At 45.6% G+C, this 15,803-nt stretch overlaps 1 protein-coding gene across 15 annotated transcripts in view; it reads right to left on the bottom strand.

The window, feature by feature from the left end:
- The window catches only part of ST3GAL3 (ST3 beta-galactoside alpha-2,3-sialyltransferase 3), a 185,763-nt gene that overhangs the window by 11,806 nt on the left and 158,154 nt on the right, over positions 1–15,803 (bottom strand). For 13 of the 15 annotated variants that reach the window (XM_058842189.1, XM_058842188.1, XM_058842192.1 and 10 more), the window contains 2 exons: positions 14,883–15,029; positions 4,768–4,914 (listed from right to left, as the gene is read on the bottom strand). In XM_058842189.1, coding sequence (XP_058698172.1) covers positions 4,768–4,914; positions 14,883–15,029 — 294 coding nt within the window. Of the gene's footprint in view, positions 1–4,767; positions 4,915–13,726; positions 13,836–14,882; positions 15,030–15,803 lie in introns of those variants that run through there. The other 2 variants (XM_058842196.1, XM_058842194.1) reach the window with 2 other exon arrangements.

The following is a 15,803-nucleotide window of genomic DNA, read 5'->3' as shown; positions in this document are numbered from 1 at the left end:
TTTCCTTCACTATGTTCCCAGTGGGTCTGACACTTCTACATTAATAGAAGACAGTGACCTGTGATAAAAATACATTTTTATGGAGTGCTTGGACAGGAAGCATTACAGGACCTGAGCAGGACATAAAAATACAATAAAGTATATGAAAATCCAGCTCTGATAGATTCATTGCCATGAAAACAGAAACAAATGAGCAGACACCTTGGCAAAGACTCAATTTTTTGTGCAGCATTCATGGAAGCAGGCAAGGGACAAAAGCTGTTGCAAAGTTATTTGGAATAGGGAAAATAGTAATTGAACAGAGATGACACACTTGGACATTCTACATTTTGTAAGCTAAAACAAACAGATGGGATAAGAGCTGAAAAATCACCTGTGAGAGTTTATATAATAGCACTGGGTCTGTTGGACAGTGGAAACCCAGTAACAGATCAAAGTTTGTCTTGACACCACTCAGAAATCTCCTGCTGAAGTGCAGGCCAGGACTCTGCACTCCAGCCATGATGGGGAGAAGTTGAGAGCACAGGGGAGAAGGTGCTGGACAGAAGAACTGGCCTTGAGGTACAGTTTTAATTGCATTGATGTTTCAGCTCACACCTGAAACTGAAAGCACCACCCCAGTGCGCTTCCAGATCTCCAGAGCACACTGAAGAGCAGAAAAGGGTCTCCTCCACCAGCTCTGCCTGGACATACCCTGGCCAGAGGACACCGAGCTACCCAGGAGAGAGGGTAAAGAAGCTATCCAGCACTATATTGGAGAAATTGGAGAAATGAACTCTGATGAGCATTCCCAAGCACAGGAGAATCCATACATGTTTGTATCCATACTACTGAACAGAGCCCCAAGACCATACACTTCTTCTTGACTATTAACAGTGGTCAAGCTCCAGTGCATCTGCCTCCTTGCAGAGTCTTTTCTCCTGGGCAGGAAATGCCTGCCCAGCCCTCCAGAGCTGGAGATCCTGGAAGACTCAGTGTAGGCAGCTGGCTTCTGTGGTAGCAATAGCAGAACAATCTTGGACCTTGAGAGCTTTTACTCCTGTGGGGAAAGCATGGGCTGAGCTAAGCTGTGGACTGGGTATGCCTGTTTCTCCTTTTGGAAATTCAGCTGCCAGTGCCACAGAGCAACAGGAAAAATCAGGTTCATTTCCACAGAGATTTTATCATCTCAGTCTTGGCATGGGAGAGGCATCTCCACCCAGCTGTGAGCAAGTGAGTGCATTTTGCTGGCTTTTTTATGTAATCAGAACAAATTACTTGGAGATGAGTCACAGGGTTTCAAGGGTGTCCAGAGAGATGTCAAGCAGCCTCAAGTGTAAATCAGTGACACACCTTGCTGAGAGGACTCCTGGTCACCAGCAGGCCCATTTTCCCTGCAGATACCAGGCAGGGGAAGTGGCTTGAGGGATATTACCTGACAGGCTCCCACAGTCCACACACACGTGTGGCATCTGCAGACCCAGGACTCTGCTGGTGTTTACATTTCCTCTGTAAAGACAGTGATGTTTTCAGGGTGGAGCTGGAGTGCTTCCCTGCAGCTGCTCTCTAGGCTTAAACACTGAAGATTTAAGGACATTCAGGCTGGGGGAGCTTGGCAGCCATTGAAGAGATTTGAACTTCAGAAAGACAGGTTCTGCCCCACCAAAGCCTGGTCAAACTGCAGAGGTTCTTACCTGGGACTCTGCACAGATTCATTGTGGTGGAACAGCTGCATCCCATTGCAGTTGTTTCAGTGCTGTGATGATGCTATGATAAGTGAACCTGTTCCATTCCCCTGCCCAGGAATGAACACTCCAGCCTCCATGGATCTGCAGGCCCGAGGACAAAGATGACACTTGCACAATTTCAAGGCATAGCCTGCTTCAGTGGCTTCTTCAGAAGGTGAAATATAGCGGAGGACCAGGAAGATCTAGGCCTGGACACAATCCCAGAGGTCCAAAGTAACACTGAGAAAAATCCTGTAGACACTCTTGGACCTCTGGGTGTCAGAGCAGATGGAACAGACAAAAACCTTGGTGGAGCTTGGTTCTGGGTCATTCTTCTTTCACTAATGCCAAGGGCAAAGTTTGACACAAGGTACCAGTGCAGGCCAGCCTCCCAATTTGCAAGGTGTGTGCAGGTCTTCCATCAAGCAGATGCTTCCAATCTGGAGTGGGGCAAATCTCTATTTCTGCAGTCTTTGAAGGCAACAGCATAAGACAAAACCCAGGTATTATGCCCTTCACCTTTCAACTTCACCCTCAGATGACTAACAATTACCAGCTACCATTAATATTAAATAGGAGAGAAAGAAATGCGATCCTCTCGTTGCTCTTCACGTTCCACAATATCACAAACAATTTGTCATATTGGGAGGGGCAGAGGCAGGAGGAGCATTAATTATTGATACTTGGGAACAGATGGCTTTTCTTGTACCAGGGCAGTGAAATGTAAGAGGAGCCTGTGGGTGAGGATGTGAGGATTAGATGGGCAGACACATATCAGGTAATCAGCCTTCAAGTGGAACAGGAACCTTCCTCCTAGAACCAGCTCCAATGGGCTGCAGAGCTCTCAACAACAGCCCCGGCTGCAGAAACAAATCCACTGACATCTGAATTACTGAGGTTTCACCAGAACCTTTCAACGCTCCCTCACCTCTGTACAGAACATCCTGGACATGACAACTGGTGGCTTCCAGACAGCAGAGGCCTGGCAAATCAGGCACCAGCTGCTCTCTCTAGGAGACTTTACTGGTTGCATTTCATGTGTCCATCCTCATCTGTCCTGTGTCATACAATGTCTACTCCTGAGACCACATACAGTGCCCAAGAGTGACCTCCTCCAGTCTTCCAATGGCCTTGGATCCCATTTGGAGTGCTGGCCTCCAAAATCAGAGATCCAAGTGATGTGGATCTGAAACTTCAACCAGAGACTCTGTTAACCAACTCTTTTTGCCAACTTGTCCCATTGATTAGTGTAAGGATGAAGAGCAAGAAAACTTAATTTTTGTCAGCCGCAGTGGTGTCCTTGAGGACAGAGACACACACCAGGTTGTAAAACAAGCTTGGCAAGGACACTTGCTCTGGGTGTCCCCATGTCCAAAAGCTGACCTTGGGACTGACATCTTTATGAGAAAGGAGGAACAACTGGGCAAGAGTGATTCTCCCCCAAAGGCAGCTGATTCACCAGAGTGAAAACAGTGGCACCAAAAGCTTCTCCTGAAACTTTCTTGAAGAGTCTCTGTACTCGCTGCTGGATTCAGGCATCTGCAGCCTGACTGTTCACTCTGGCATAGTTGTCTCTTTGCTGGAAGACTAAGGGACCAGCTGTACTGCCTCAGAGCTGGGCCTGGGGAGCCCAGGATCCTGTCTCTGGCAGTGGTTATAAGCGGATGCCCAGAACTGGGCAAGCCAATGGTGATACCTCCTCTACTACTGAAAAAGTTATATTCCGTAGCTATTTTCCATTCAGGGATTTCACAAGCCAGATATCACCTCCATTCAATTCACTTCTCTGGACATACCCCTTAAATCCCAAATAGGCACTCATTTTTCCCAGTAAGGACTGACTAAGTCCATGGTTACTCCACTGAGCGAAGCAGATTCTCTTGCCACCTCCACTGGCCCAGAAAGTACCTCAGGACCAAAATGTCAAGTCCCTTGGAATATTGAAGAGATCCTCACTGCCTTTTCCTAAACTCTGTTCTCTTAGCCTCTACTGAGAGCTTGTTCCAAACTTTCATTACTCTGATAATTCTCATTTCTTAAGCTGACTAATCACTGATTTATAATTCCTCTCAGTCTGCCTAGGGTCATGCAGCCTGCAGCCTGTGAGAATACTAAGACAAGTACAGTCTTGTGATTTGGAAAAACACAGCTTTCCAGCTTTCCTCCTGGTCTGAATCAATGGTAAAATGCTTGAGGTGAACAAATGCCAGGTGCCAGGAGGCAGCTACTGTTCACGAACAATACAACTTTTCACAGTGTGGAGTAGGATAGAGCAAGTTTTCCTATCCAGAAAGATAGAGGGAGAAACAATCTTAGGAAGACCTGGGCCACATCTGTGCTGGGAAAGAAGGAGCTCTCCCAAAAAAGCAGCAAACCTTCCCACTATAGAAGCTTTGACCAGTGTCCAAGTTTGCTTTAGTTTGGTACAGGAAATGGACAGACCTTAAGGCGTCTATGCTGCTGCATTATACCAATATGAAAGCTTTTGTTCCTCCAAAAATGCTGTTTGCCTCCCTGTGACAGTAGCAGAAAATGTGTTTAATGTGGACCTGTTTTTACAGAGCAGTCTCCACAGAGCCTGGGTGTGTTTACATCAGCAAGGTGCTGCTGAACAGTCAGCTGAGAGCTCAGGTACACAGGCTGATCTCCCCCATCCTTCCCAGGGCCTGAGGAGGGGATCACCTCGCAAAGGAACCCTATGGATTAGAGAGCAATACAATGGATCAAAAAACAGGAGAGGGCACATCTTTTCAACCCCAGAGCAGAATTGCTCCCTTTCACACTTCTTGAGTAAACATTTATGTGAATCCTTTCCCTGCCACTCAAAGAAGAAATTACATTATATACACATTCCAGAGAACATTTCCCAGCAGTAATAACCATTTTTAACATACATTGAGCCTGGGAGAATGTCTAGAAGTTTACAGGCAAATGCATGGGTGGAGCTGTGTTTTGATCCACACAGAAAAGCTGTAAGCTGACATCACAATCCCAGTCAGGCTCTGGAGTCGAGGTGGCCAGCGGGCTTGGGAGGAGGATGTGCTTGGCAGGTGCTCCCTACCTCTTTGATGGCAGACATCTTGATGTTCTCATAGTAGTGCAGCGGTGCATTGGGTGAACTCATGTCATAGCCAAACCCAGCTACCGCCACCTCATCACAGTTGTGCAGCGCCATGGTTATTGCTACGCTTCCCAAGGTGGGGATGTTCTGAGAGGAGAGAAAGCAGGAATGGAAGTCATTAGCAGGTTGCCATTTTTATAATCAAAGATTTCCTCTTACTGTCTCTGCTCAGGGGCAGACTGCTGCTACTAAGCAGAAAATCAGGAACATGGTATTTGGCTATATTCAACCTGCCAGCTTGCAGGTTTGATAGCCTCCCAGCTTGTAAAGAAATTAATGCAAATGGTCAGGCTCCCCTTCCACAACTTTGCTGCCCTGAGAACAGGGCAGCAGATGAGCTGGAAGATGAATCACAGTGGATACATTAGCTTTTGGAAATTAAAATAGATGTAGATAGTGGATTACAATGTTAATGCAAATTACTGGCTTCCAGCTAGGCTAAGGAAGAATACTCATCCCAAACAGGTCACCATACAGGAGCAAAAGTGAGGAACAGCACACATTCCTTATTTTACTGATGGCAAAAGTTTAAGGTTGTTAAACAGCTCTGGGAGATGGAGAGGAGATCAGTCAGTGATCAGGGGCACCTCGACAGTGAAGGGGCACTCTGACCTGTGCCATTCCCTCTGAATCACACACCGGGAAAACAAGGAGCAGTGGGAAGCCAGTCAGAAATGGGTGGCAGCATCCAGGGACACCCCAATTATCCTTTCCTATCTGCTGACCTGCAATTTGCACTGAAGTCCAGCCTCAACCCTTCCCATTTCACTGGGCTCTGCCAAGGCCCTGTGACAGCAGCTACAACTCCTCCTGGGTGTTCTGCTGGGACAACAAACTGCTTCCAGTGTAAAATCCTAGCTCACTGACTTTTCTAGCTTCCCTTTAGCCAGACAAATCCAGAGGCAACTTTGCCCCAGGGGCTAGGGAGAGGCTGAGAAATGCACACACATCTTCATTTGTAGAGTATCCAACATTGGCTATATTGGAAATATCCTGAATTCAGAGGACATGTTCAGACAGTCACCAAGGGTGACAGCTCTTAGCTGAGATGTAGAAACTAAGTGCACACTTATATTTTTCATTTACAATGGTTTACCCTGAATTGGTGGGCAATGCTATTGCATGTTCAAAAAGGTTGGGAACAATGTTTTGAATTTCTGCTTCTCATTCAAAGGAACTTGGTTTTGTCAGCACACAATCTTGCCCACTTCTGATTGCCTGACCAGTCCAAAGAACAATGTTTGCCAAGCAAAGAATGCCACCCATATCCCAGCTGAGAAGTGCAGAGCTGGGAGCACAATTCATGTGCTATGTAGAACTCCACTACAGTGCACCAGAATTGCTCTAATATGAAAACAAATGGGCAAAACCTGCTTATGGCTAAATCAATGAGACATTAAGTTCAAATATTTACAGCACAACAGTAAGAGAGCACATCTGAAATGACAAGATCTTTCTACATCCTCCTGTTCCAGCTCTAGGTGTTGGGGAAAACAGCAGAGTAATTTTTTTCTTGCTGCTTAATTTCAGTTGATACTCACAAAAACAATACTGGTTTTATTCTAGTTACTTTTGTAAACTGTTAATTCATGGGCAGCCAAAAAATATCAAGTAGGGGTTTCAAAAAAATGGTAAAAGTTTATTAGGCAAGGATAAAAACATTGCCCCAAATTTCAAAATATCCAGGAACATCCTGTCTTTCCAGACATGACAGTTTCAATTCTGATTTCTCAGCTTTATGTTTTGCATAGAAGATGACATTTGTATGTCGCTGGAATTGCATCAGCTGGTAAGCGGACGTGCCACAAAGCCCTTTCCCTCAGCAGAGCTGTAGTTACAGTGTCCAAAACACAGTGAGTAAATGGTTACATCCTCGAGACTGTGTCGTCATTGGGAACACGATGGTGTTAACACCACCCACACTTGCACCAGGCCCATTCCCACGGTACCGCTCAAGGGAGACACAGGGTCTTTGCCTGGAGGGAATTTCACTGGCCAAGTCAACATTTAAGAGCTAACTTTCTAATGTGAGTCTTGCAAACCACAGAGAATTAATCACACTACCCAACCTTATGGGAGGACTGCCAAACTTTCTTCCAGGCATACTCTGTTTGGAGAATAACAGTAGACAAAAATCGAAAGTGAACTTTCCTTTGGTCGCCAAGTATCTGTCTGACTTTATTCTTTCTGTAATACATCCAATGGTATTTATGGGAAAATAGGAGGTAATTTTTTCATCTGCTTCTGCTCTTCAGTAGTTCCTGAGATGCCACTATCTTAGTACCACCTGCTCTCTCTCAAAAATATTTAAAATACCAGGGACTACCTACCTTCCCAACATCTTGAACTGTAGTAGATGTCTCTGATTTGGCCCCTACAACTATCAGAAATTCACAGTGTGTCCTTAGCAAAAGAGTTTTACATTGCCCTTAAATCACATTTGGAAACTGATGATCTGATGACAGTTTTATATTAAATTATACCTCATTGATGTTAGCACCCTCCAACATTGCCGTAGCTACAACATAATATGCGTCCCCCTTGAAGACAGAATTCTACAGCCTTTACTGGTGAGATGCAGCCTCACATCTCACTGCTGCAGTCAGAATCCTGTGGGCTAGAGAGGTGCCTCTTGAAAATACTGTCAAGATTATCACCCCTGCTATTCATTGAGGGCAGTAACTGTTAGGGCAGCACAGGGGTGCTTGCAGAGCCCACCCACAGTAAATGGTGAGGATAACAGCACCTGCCAAAGAGAAGAACATGGTACAAAGTGTGTGTGCAGCCACATGTGCCCTGATCACACAGAGGTAACTGGGCACTTGCTCCAAAGTGCTGATCTTCTTTTAAAAAAGGAGCAACCATCAGAGGGATTAAACACTAACTGGGCAATTAGACAGTCTTGAAGAAAAAGGAGCTGTCTTGAACAAAAGTATAAAAAAAGCACAACTGTTGGTTAACTAAGTGTCATTAGTACGTCAGTACAGTTCTTTGGTCCTGATTTGGTTTAAGCTACAGAAACTGAGCCCTCTTCTCCTGTAGCAGCCTGTTGAGCTTTTGCTACTCCTTCCCCCTGAAAAGGAAGCATTGCCTCATGCCCAGCTTGTGGCATGGGATCTAGGGACGTGTCCCAGGCTGTGCTGCAGAGAATGCAACAGAGCAGCATTCTCCAGGTCCAAGGGAAAGGGCTCTCCCCTCCTTTCCTCTTAGCAAAGAAGTGGCAAATAAGAGGAGACATGTATTAGAGAGGAAATGGCTATAACTACTCCCTGGCTGCATCTACACAGCTCCCAAGCTCTTCTGATTGTACATATAAATTCATCAGCTGCTAACCTCTAATCTGGACCTAACAGACTGTATACAACTTATGGGCCATGCTGGGGGACAAGTCACACCAAATGAAGCTGGGCATCATGGACATGGCTGTGCCAAATTTGGCTTGCTATGCCCTGCACAATGTGTCAGTGCTATCTCACCACACACACACCCTTGTGCCGTGCCCCAAAGACATACCAAAGCAACCACCACACCTCCTGTGTTGAGTTACAAAAATAAAACTCTCTCAAACAACTGAGCAGGCCACTTGTTATTCGAGGCCTTTGCTAAGACAAAATCCCCAAAATTCCACCATCTTGCCTCAGGAATAATATAGTGTTAGACCAGTTCAAAGCCTGTCTTCCTGCTCATGGCCCTCTGAATGCTTGGATGTTCCTGTATCACCAAGCAGTGCTGCTTTCAACCAAATGGTTGAAGAGCTACAGTCCAACAGCAGCCAGTGCCGAGGCAGGAGCCTCCTGGGATGCCTCCCAGCTGCATAGAGACTGCCCAGTGCAGGTTAGACCGTGGGGCTGCCTGGAATGGTCCAACATGACCGTGGTGAGTCTCTGACCTGAAGTAGTGCCCAGCAAGCAGTGTGAGCTGGGGATGGCAAAGCCCAGAAGTCATTGGCAGCCCTCTCCCCTTGTCAATTCTCTGCCACAAGCATTGAGTTTGGCCTTGCAAGCTCTGCATTGCCTGCTGTGTGTCAATGTTTTCTGTCCAGGCTGGGGCCCACGGGGGTACCAGGCTTAGCATCCCCTCTCCAGCACCTGTAAACAACTACAAGGGCAACCTCACTGGATAACATGTCCAGAACCGAAAGTCCACATTTCCAAGCTTGGCCTGCTTTTCTAAGACCAAACATATGGAAAATGTAATATCTAATATAATGCTCCCCAGAGATCAGCCCTTTGCCTGGTCCCATTTGAGAGAACACAGCAGACTGACAGATGAGCCAGGGATGACACTAAAAGGCCATGTGACAAACAGAGGCAGAAAACACAGCAGTGGTGAGTGACACGTCACCACAGCAGTGCTGGAGAAAGCCTGCTTGAGCCTCTGGAGCATGGCTCCTTCCAGGGGTACCTGTCCTCCATGGGTAAGGTGAGCACATTCATGGTGGATCTTGGTGAGAGAAGTGACAGAGGCAAAGATTTCTGGTCTTGTGCTGTGTCATGGACCACAGCAAGCTCCAAGCAGTGCAAACACTGCCGGTTTGCAGCACCAGGTCAGGGGACCAGAAATGCCTTAGCAGTACAGACATAGGACAGGTTCTTCTAACTGCTCCTATGCTGTTCTCTGCTGCAGGCAGGAAGACAAAAGGCTTCACCTCAAGACACTGATGTTTTATCTTCCATTCTGCCCCCTGAAGAGGCCTTAAAGACTGACTTCTACTCACATAAGGAGAGAAGTCAGTCAGCAGAGAAGAACACTGGAACTCCTCTGGACTCTGTTGAGGCTGACCATTACCTCATGGGCTTGTGCTGAAGATCCAGTGCTGGTGACTGAACCAGGGCTGGAACTGCTCTTTGCTTGGTGCATGTGAAAAGCTCTTGATGCTTTTCATTCCATGCCTGGGTCATTCCTGTGTCACTGCCTGCTGGACTGGAAGGAAATGACTGCTGTAAATCTGTTTTTAGAAATATTTGACTCCCTTAATATGTTAAATGAATTCCAGTTATTTATGGGATTTTACTTAGTTCAGGGTAAGACTTATTGGATTGTTCAGACTATTCCAATTGTTACTTTTTTCAATAAAAGGGTAAGTGTTAGTGAAGAATAAACCTCCTACAAACAATAATGCACCTGGATATTCAAAATGGTTTGACTACTATATTAAATATTTTAAGGAAAACCCCAAATACTTGCTTACCTGGGAAAAATTCCTACCTTAGTTTTATCAGTTACAGACCTGATCACCTAATAGCAATGAACAAAAGAAATACAGGACAAAACTATAAAAATCATCACAACATACACAACCATCACTATCTTTCCATTTTGTTTCTTTATGTTTGCAATGGAGCAAACCCAAACCTACCCTTTGTTTCCTTTAGCTGAAAAGTGTGGAAATATGGCATGGAAAGCAATTTAGTGTCACTCATTGTGAGCAGGCAAGTGCCTGGCATTCTGTGGAGTGGTCCTTGTTACAATGCACACTGCTGCTCCTACAGCTGCCTCCACCCATGGACACAAACAGCTGCAATAGTGGGCTTCAAAAGACAAAGCAGAGCATCTCAGTGCCCTTCCTTCCCTGGTTATCCCTTGCTGTGAGTAGGACAGAGCCTGCAGGACTGCCTGTGTGCAGCTGAGCAAAGGGAAGGGTCAGCAGCTGGTGGCTGGAGACAGGACAGCCCAGCAGGTTCCCTTCTGCCACTTCCCTGCTGAGCTCCTGAACACCTAAGCCCAGTCCAAGTATTTTTGACTACATCTAACCTGCTGCACAAACTCTGATTCACCATTTGCCATAAAGCAGATTTCTGTGCAGTGCAGGGAGTATTTCTAAAGGACCTAAGGACTTAACAGAAGGCAAGCAAGGGCATGACTTTACTACAGTCTACCTGCTCTGTGATAAGCATGCTCACCCCATGCTAAATGGGAGTTCATGGTCTACTCTTCACTGAGAAGCAAACTCCCTTCAGTTCCTTGTCATCTCTCATGTGCACAAGCAGGTGGCTGGGCTTGTACCAAGAAGAGGCTGGTGTGCATTTACCTTTTGTTTGTCTGAGCATCCCCTCCTTTCCCAGCAGCTCATGGACTGATCCCACTGCAGTGGCAATGGGTGGAACAGCCCAGCCCACAAAGCAGATGTGCTGCCTTGCAAACCCAAAGCTTTACAGTGACACTAAGTCTCTACATTTAACTGACTGCAGCTGCAGTGGCCCCTTACTTGTCCCTCTACCTGCCTTAGAAGATGCCATCAGGGTGCAAAAAAGGGAGAACCACATAACTGGAAAGGATTAAGTGGAAGACTGCTCTGCTCCTGCAACCCCCACCTCTCTTCTACTCCACAAAGACCCAACAGGTTCCAAGACACAACCTTCACACAGTCATAGTCCAGTAATAGCAGCCCAGGAGACAAAGTTTGCTGACACCTGGGGAACTCACGAGAGAAAAGGTCATGATGATGAGACAAGGGAGCTGAAAACTGTCTAAGGAGCAAAGGATCCCCACTGGCACCTCCAGGAAGGCTGCCTGTCCACAGGAAAAACCATCTAAGAACTATGAGAAGCCCTGGCCAGGACGTGCTAACACTCCAGCATCAGAGGTTAATCCCTGAGCTGTCAGCACTATGCAGAGGTGCTAATCCATGGCTGGGTGCCTGAATCAGCCTGGTAACACCTCCTGCACATGGCTCCTCCTTCACCAGGTTAGTGCTGAGGTTGGGTGATGTCCAAAGAAGGATGCTTTATCTTTTCAGTTTATAGATTCAACCATTTCCAGTATATGAACAAACAAAAGGCTTCCAGAGTTTGGTTAAATCCTAAACAGATCCATGGATGCACAGCACCAGCACAGAGAGAGAAACAAACATTGCAGTCTGCACTGGAGTCCTCAGACTTCTGATCATTTGTGTCACCTGAAGTGTTCTCCTTTCCACCTCACGCCAGGCTCAGGGCTCCCAGAGAGCCAGAGACACTGCTCCAATGGCTCTGAGAGCCACTGACAGGACAGGACAGGACAATTCACTACACAGCCAAAGGCACCACAGCAGTGACATCCCTAGGGCTGTCTGTGCACCCAGCAGTGTCACCTCTGAGCTGATGCTCATGTCCCCCAGTAAAATGCCTGCAGTGTAAGGGGTGCTATTGCAAGCTTGAACCACCAGCTGCAATACCAGTGATGTCTGGTTTCAAGCCCCAAAGAACTGTAGAAACAGAACTTCCACCTGAACAAAAATCACATTTGGCTAGTGAGAAAGCCAATCCCATACCCACAAGTTAACAGAATTCTTTAATCAGAGAAAGGATCATTATTATATTTTTTTTTCTTTTTTCTTTTTTTTTTTTTTTTTTGTTAAATCATCTTCAGGCATTAACAATTATTTTTCTCCAGACATTGCTAGAAGCCCAAAGTTTGGTCTTTACCATCAGCTTATCCCAAGAAAGACAAGTCCACATAAAGTATGGAACAGCTCTCCCACTCTTAAGACTTCAATAGGACTGAAGAAAACTCCTGAAAAGCTCTACCAGCCCCAGAGAGAAGTCACTATTCATTGTGGGTGTGAGTTTTGCTCCTTGCTAAGACTTTTGGCTACCACTGCCATGAGTGCAATCAAAATGCACATCTGAGTTGTACCCCACTACTATACCCCAGGATCATCTGGCCCAAATTATATTATCAAAGCAGAGGATGTTACTACATTCACCCTTTATTGAATCCTGGGAAAAACGCTTTGAGATCAGCCCCAAACTGTTTTACTAGCTCTGCTCAACCTTGCTGAAAAAGCTGCCAAATTACAAAGTTAATTGGCAGCACATTGTTACCATATGTGGTGTGCAAGAGAAGCACTGAAGTTTATTTAGGCATCAGAACCAAAGGAGAGTGGAATATTACTGCTCTTTATGAGGATTTTGTGTTGGCCTTGATTAGGAAGGCATCCCCAGCCTTGATCCTCCTGTGTGCAGCCTGTCCAACACAGCACAGCACACTGCAGCACGGGGGCACCAGTCTGCCTCCAGCCCCATTTCCCAGGAAAAACCCAGATACTCTGCTTGCTGTGTTTTTGCTCACAAGTCCTCAGCATTTTCCTTTTCCATGCTCACATGCTTCTTTCTTGAGTAAAGTTTTCCAAGATATTGCTCATCGTTAAAGCACAGCCCCAAACCCACCCAGCTGTGCAGCTGCTGGGTCACACAGATTTGGAACAATCCTCTTTGCTGCCCCACTTCTCTGGCTGGATCTCTCACAAATCTTCAACAAGAGCTGGATTCTTGGTCTACAGGCTCTCATTTCCACTCCTGCCATTTAAAATCTGAGCAAAAAATGTAGCAAATTTGTATCACCAGGGCCTTCCTCAGACTCTTCCCTCTTCACCCTGACAGCAATAGCTCCTCTTGGAGCCTTTGCTCTTACAAAGCTCTCAACTTTGCAGTGGTGCAGCAGAATTCACTAAAGTGTGAAGCCCCAGAGCTCCATGACAGCAGTCCATAGCTGATGTTTGCAGTAAAAACTGTAGCCACAGTCCAGAAACACTCTCTCTGTTTTCAAACTCTGACAGAATCCCTGTATTAGTGTCCTTGCACAGACCGCCCAGGCTACACTGACATCTCAGCCCCACACAGGCACCTGCAGAGCCCCATCTGGAGGAATATACTACAATTCACACAGTCTACTAGGGATCATGGGCAAAGACTTCTTGCCTCAAAGGATCATAAACTATTTTTAAATGTTTAAATGGACTTTTGTGAAGTGAAACATCAGGTTTCAATTAAGATGCCTTCATTTCCCAATCTGATGTGTGTTAAACAACCTATCAAAACCTCATAAACTTCAGTTCACAGCATTTTCATTTCCGGATTCTCTCTTCTCCTTTTAGTTTAAGTAATAACTCGTGTATTAAAATAATGTGTTTAAAAATGAAAACAAATTGGAGAAAAATAAAGTATGATGATTTTTGTCCTTTATTGAGGCAGCACTCTTGATTTTCTGGAAGACACATCAAGACGATGTTGTTCTAATGGTAAATTCTGGAGAATGCAGAGAGGTGAAGTAAGTCAATTCCTAGCTGACTGGAATATTTGCAATTAGATACCTTCAGTGCACAGACAAAAATCTAGAGTTCCCATAATCCCATGACAGCTTCTGTACACAGCAGTGCATTTTTCAAAAGGCCCGTTCCATGCGGCTGAATCTGTCTGCACATCTTGCTCTTTGCATTTTGAGAAGGAAACATCTTATCTCCAGGCACCCACCCATCTGACTTGCACAAAATAAAAGTCTCTAATATTCCAGAAATCTTCATGATATAATTAGAGCATGGAAAATGAGGCACTATTCTGTGTAGTCCAAATCCCTGCTGCGACATAGCAAATCTCCTGCACTGATAGCAATGAAAGGACAATGCCAGGGGCAGACCAAGCAGACCTTGTCCAGTGAAAGTGCTTCTCTCTGGGTTTGTCAGCTGTGCTAATGTGCCCAAAAATGTCACGTGTGGTCTCTATCAGCAACTATATCACATGTGTACATGAGCAATTTACCCACCCAAGTAATACTTACTCTAATGGTTGATATATTACGTAGAGCAAATATAAATAGGTTCTGAGGACAGTGTTGCAATGTGAGATAATCCAGAAAACCCAAGTCACCACCTACTCTAACACTAACACTCCAAAAAGCTGCACTGGGGGTGAGAGATACTAGAAAGCTGTGGTTTGCATTGTTTTCTTTTGTGAGCTTTTACATATAAAAGTTGTTGGGATAAGACCAGAATTTCTTACCAAAGGCCTCAGAAAGCAAACCTTTAACCTCTTCTACTATAAGCCTGGGATGCAACTTCACAGTGGTTTTCAAGGCACTGCTAAAGTGTTGATGATCCCCCCAAAATCCTTGGATCAGGAAGGTTCTTGCCTGGATCTGAAGGAGTCTGAGAACTGCCACTGTAACAGAGCCAAAGTCCCTCCCTTTCAGTGTGCAACAGTGGAGGCCCAAAGGAAACATAAGTACAGTGTAAGCCTCCTGTGCTGCTTGGTGCCACATCCTTCTCTGAGGTTTTGCTTCCTTTGCTCTATACGTACCCCTCTGCCCATCAGGCCGTTGTTGAAAGGCAGTCCGATGAAGCTGAAAGCTGCCTCCTGGATGAAGTAGGGATTCAGGATACGTATCTCATGAGGCTCCCTTGGGACACGGGTTGCCACTGACTTCCAAAAGCCATCAGAGGCACTCTGGTAACAAAAACAGAAACAAAAGATAAAACAACAAACAGAATTATATACAAAATAGAAAAAAGATTTATATCATTTTATTTTAAAAATAATATTAAAATGCACTACTGCAGCAGTTCCCATTGTCTCTGCTCACTGCCACAGGGCAGTAAATGTAAAACTGTGTGAGACCTGTGTCTCTTGGAGAGGTGGCAGCAGCATGGACTGATGCAGTTGAGCCAGTCTGTATAGTAACTGTGAGCAAGAGAGACAGGCCAGGTCTTCACACAAATTGCCTCCTCCCTGGTGCCTTCTTTTCACTCTTATTGGCAGCTGGTTTGATCCATGGATTAAGCATTCCAGCACATCCTGTGATCCCACCTGCCTCCAAGGAGATACACCATTGGACAGCAAATGCTTTTAAGAACATTCAAAGAGATAAAAATACAGCCCTACCTGCAGTGTGAGCTACATGCTTTCCACTTTATCCTGGATTTGTCCTCCCATTAGGTTTTAAGTGAATTAAGCTGTAAACTTACAGAGGTATCATCTTGCCTTGTAAACAGCCATGGATGTTCATAGTACAAGGGGAGAAACAACTAAGTATGTCTATTATTTTTACCCAGTTCAAGCTTTCACTCTGCAAACATGGGAGAACAGTGGCCTTGATGTGTGCTGCACTCCTAGACAGCCGTGCCTGGGGAGGGGCTTGTGCCACTCTGCCACATGGCTTCCCATCCTTGCTCATTGTTGGCTTTGCATCATTGCTTCCCATCACTGACACCTTTCCAGGGG

This window comes from Poecile atricapillus, chromosome 7 (genome assembly GCF_030490865.1).
Source record: "Poecile atricapillus isolate bPoeAtr1 chromosome 7, bPoeAtr1.hap1, whole genome shotgun sequence".
NCBI classification, from domain to species: domain Eukaryota; kingdom Metazoa; phylum Chordata; class Aves; order Passeriformes; family Paridae; genus Poecile; species Poecile atricapillus.
The sequence above is the reverse complement of the archived record's forward strand: the minus strand, read 5'-3'. Positions and strand labels throughout refer to the sequence as shown.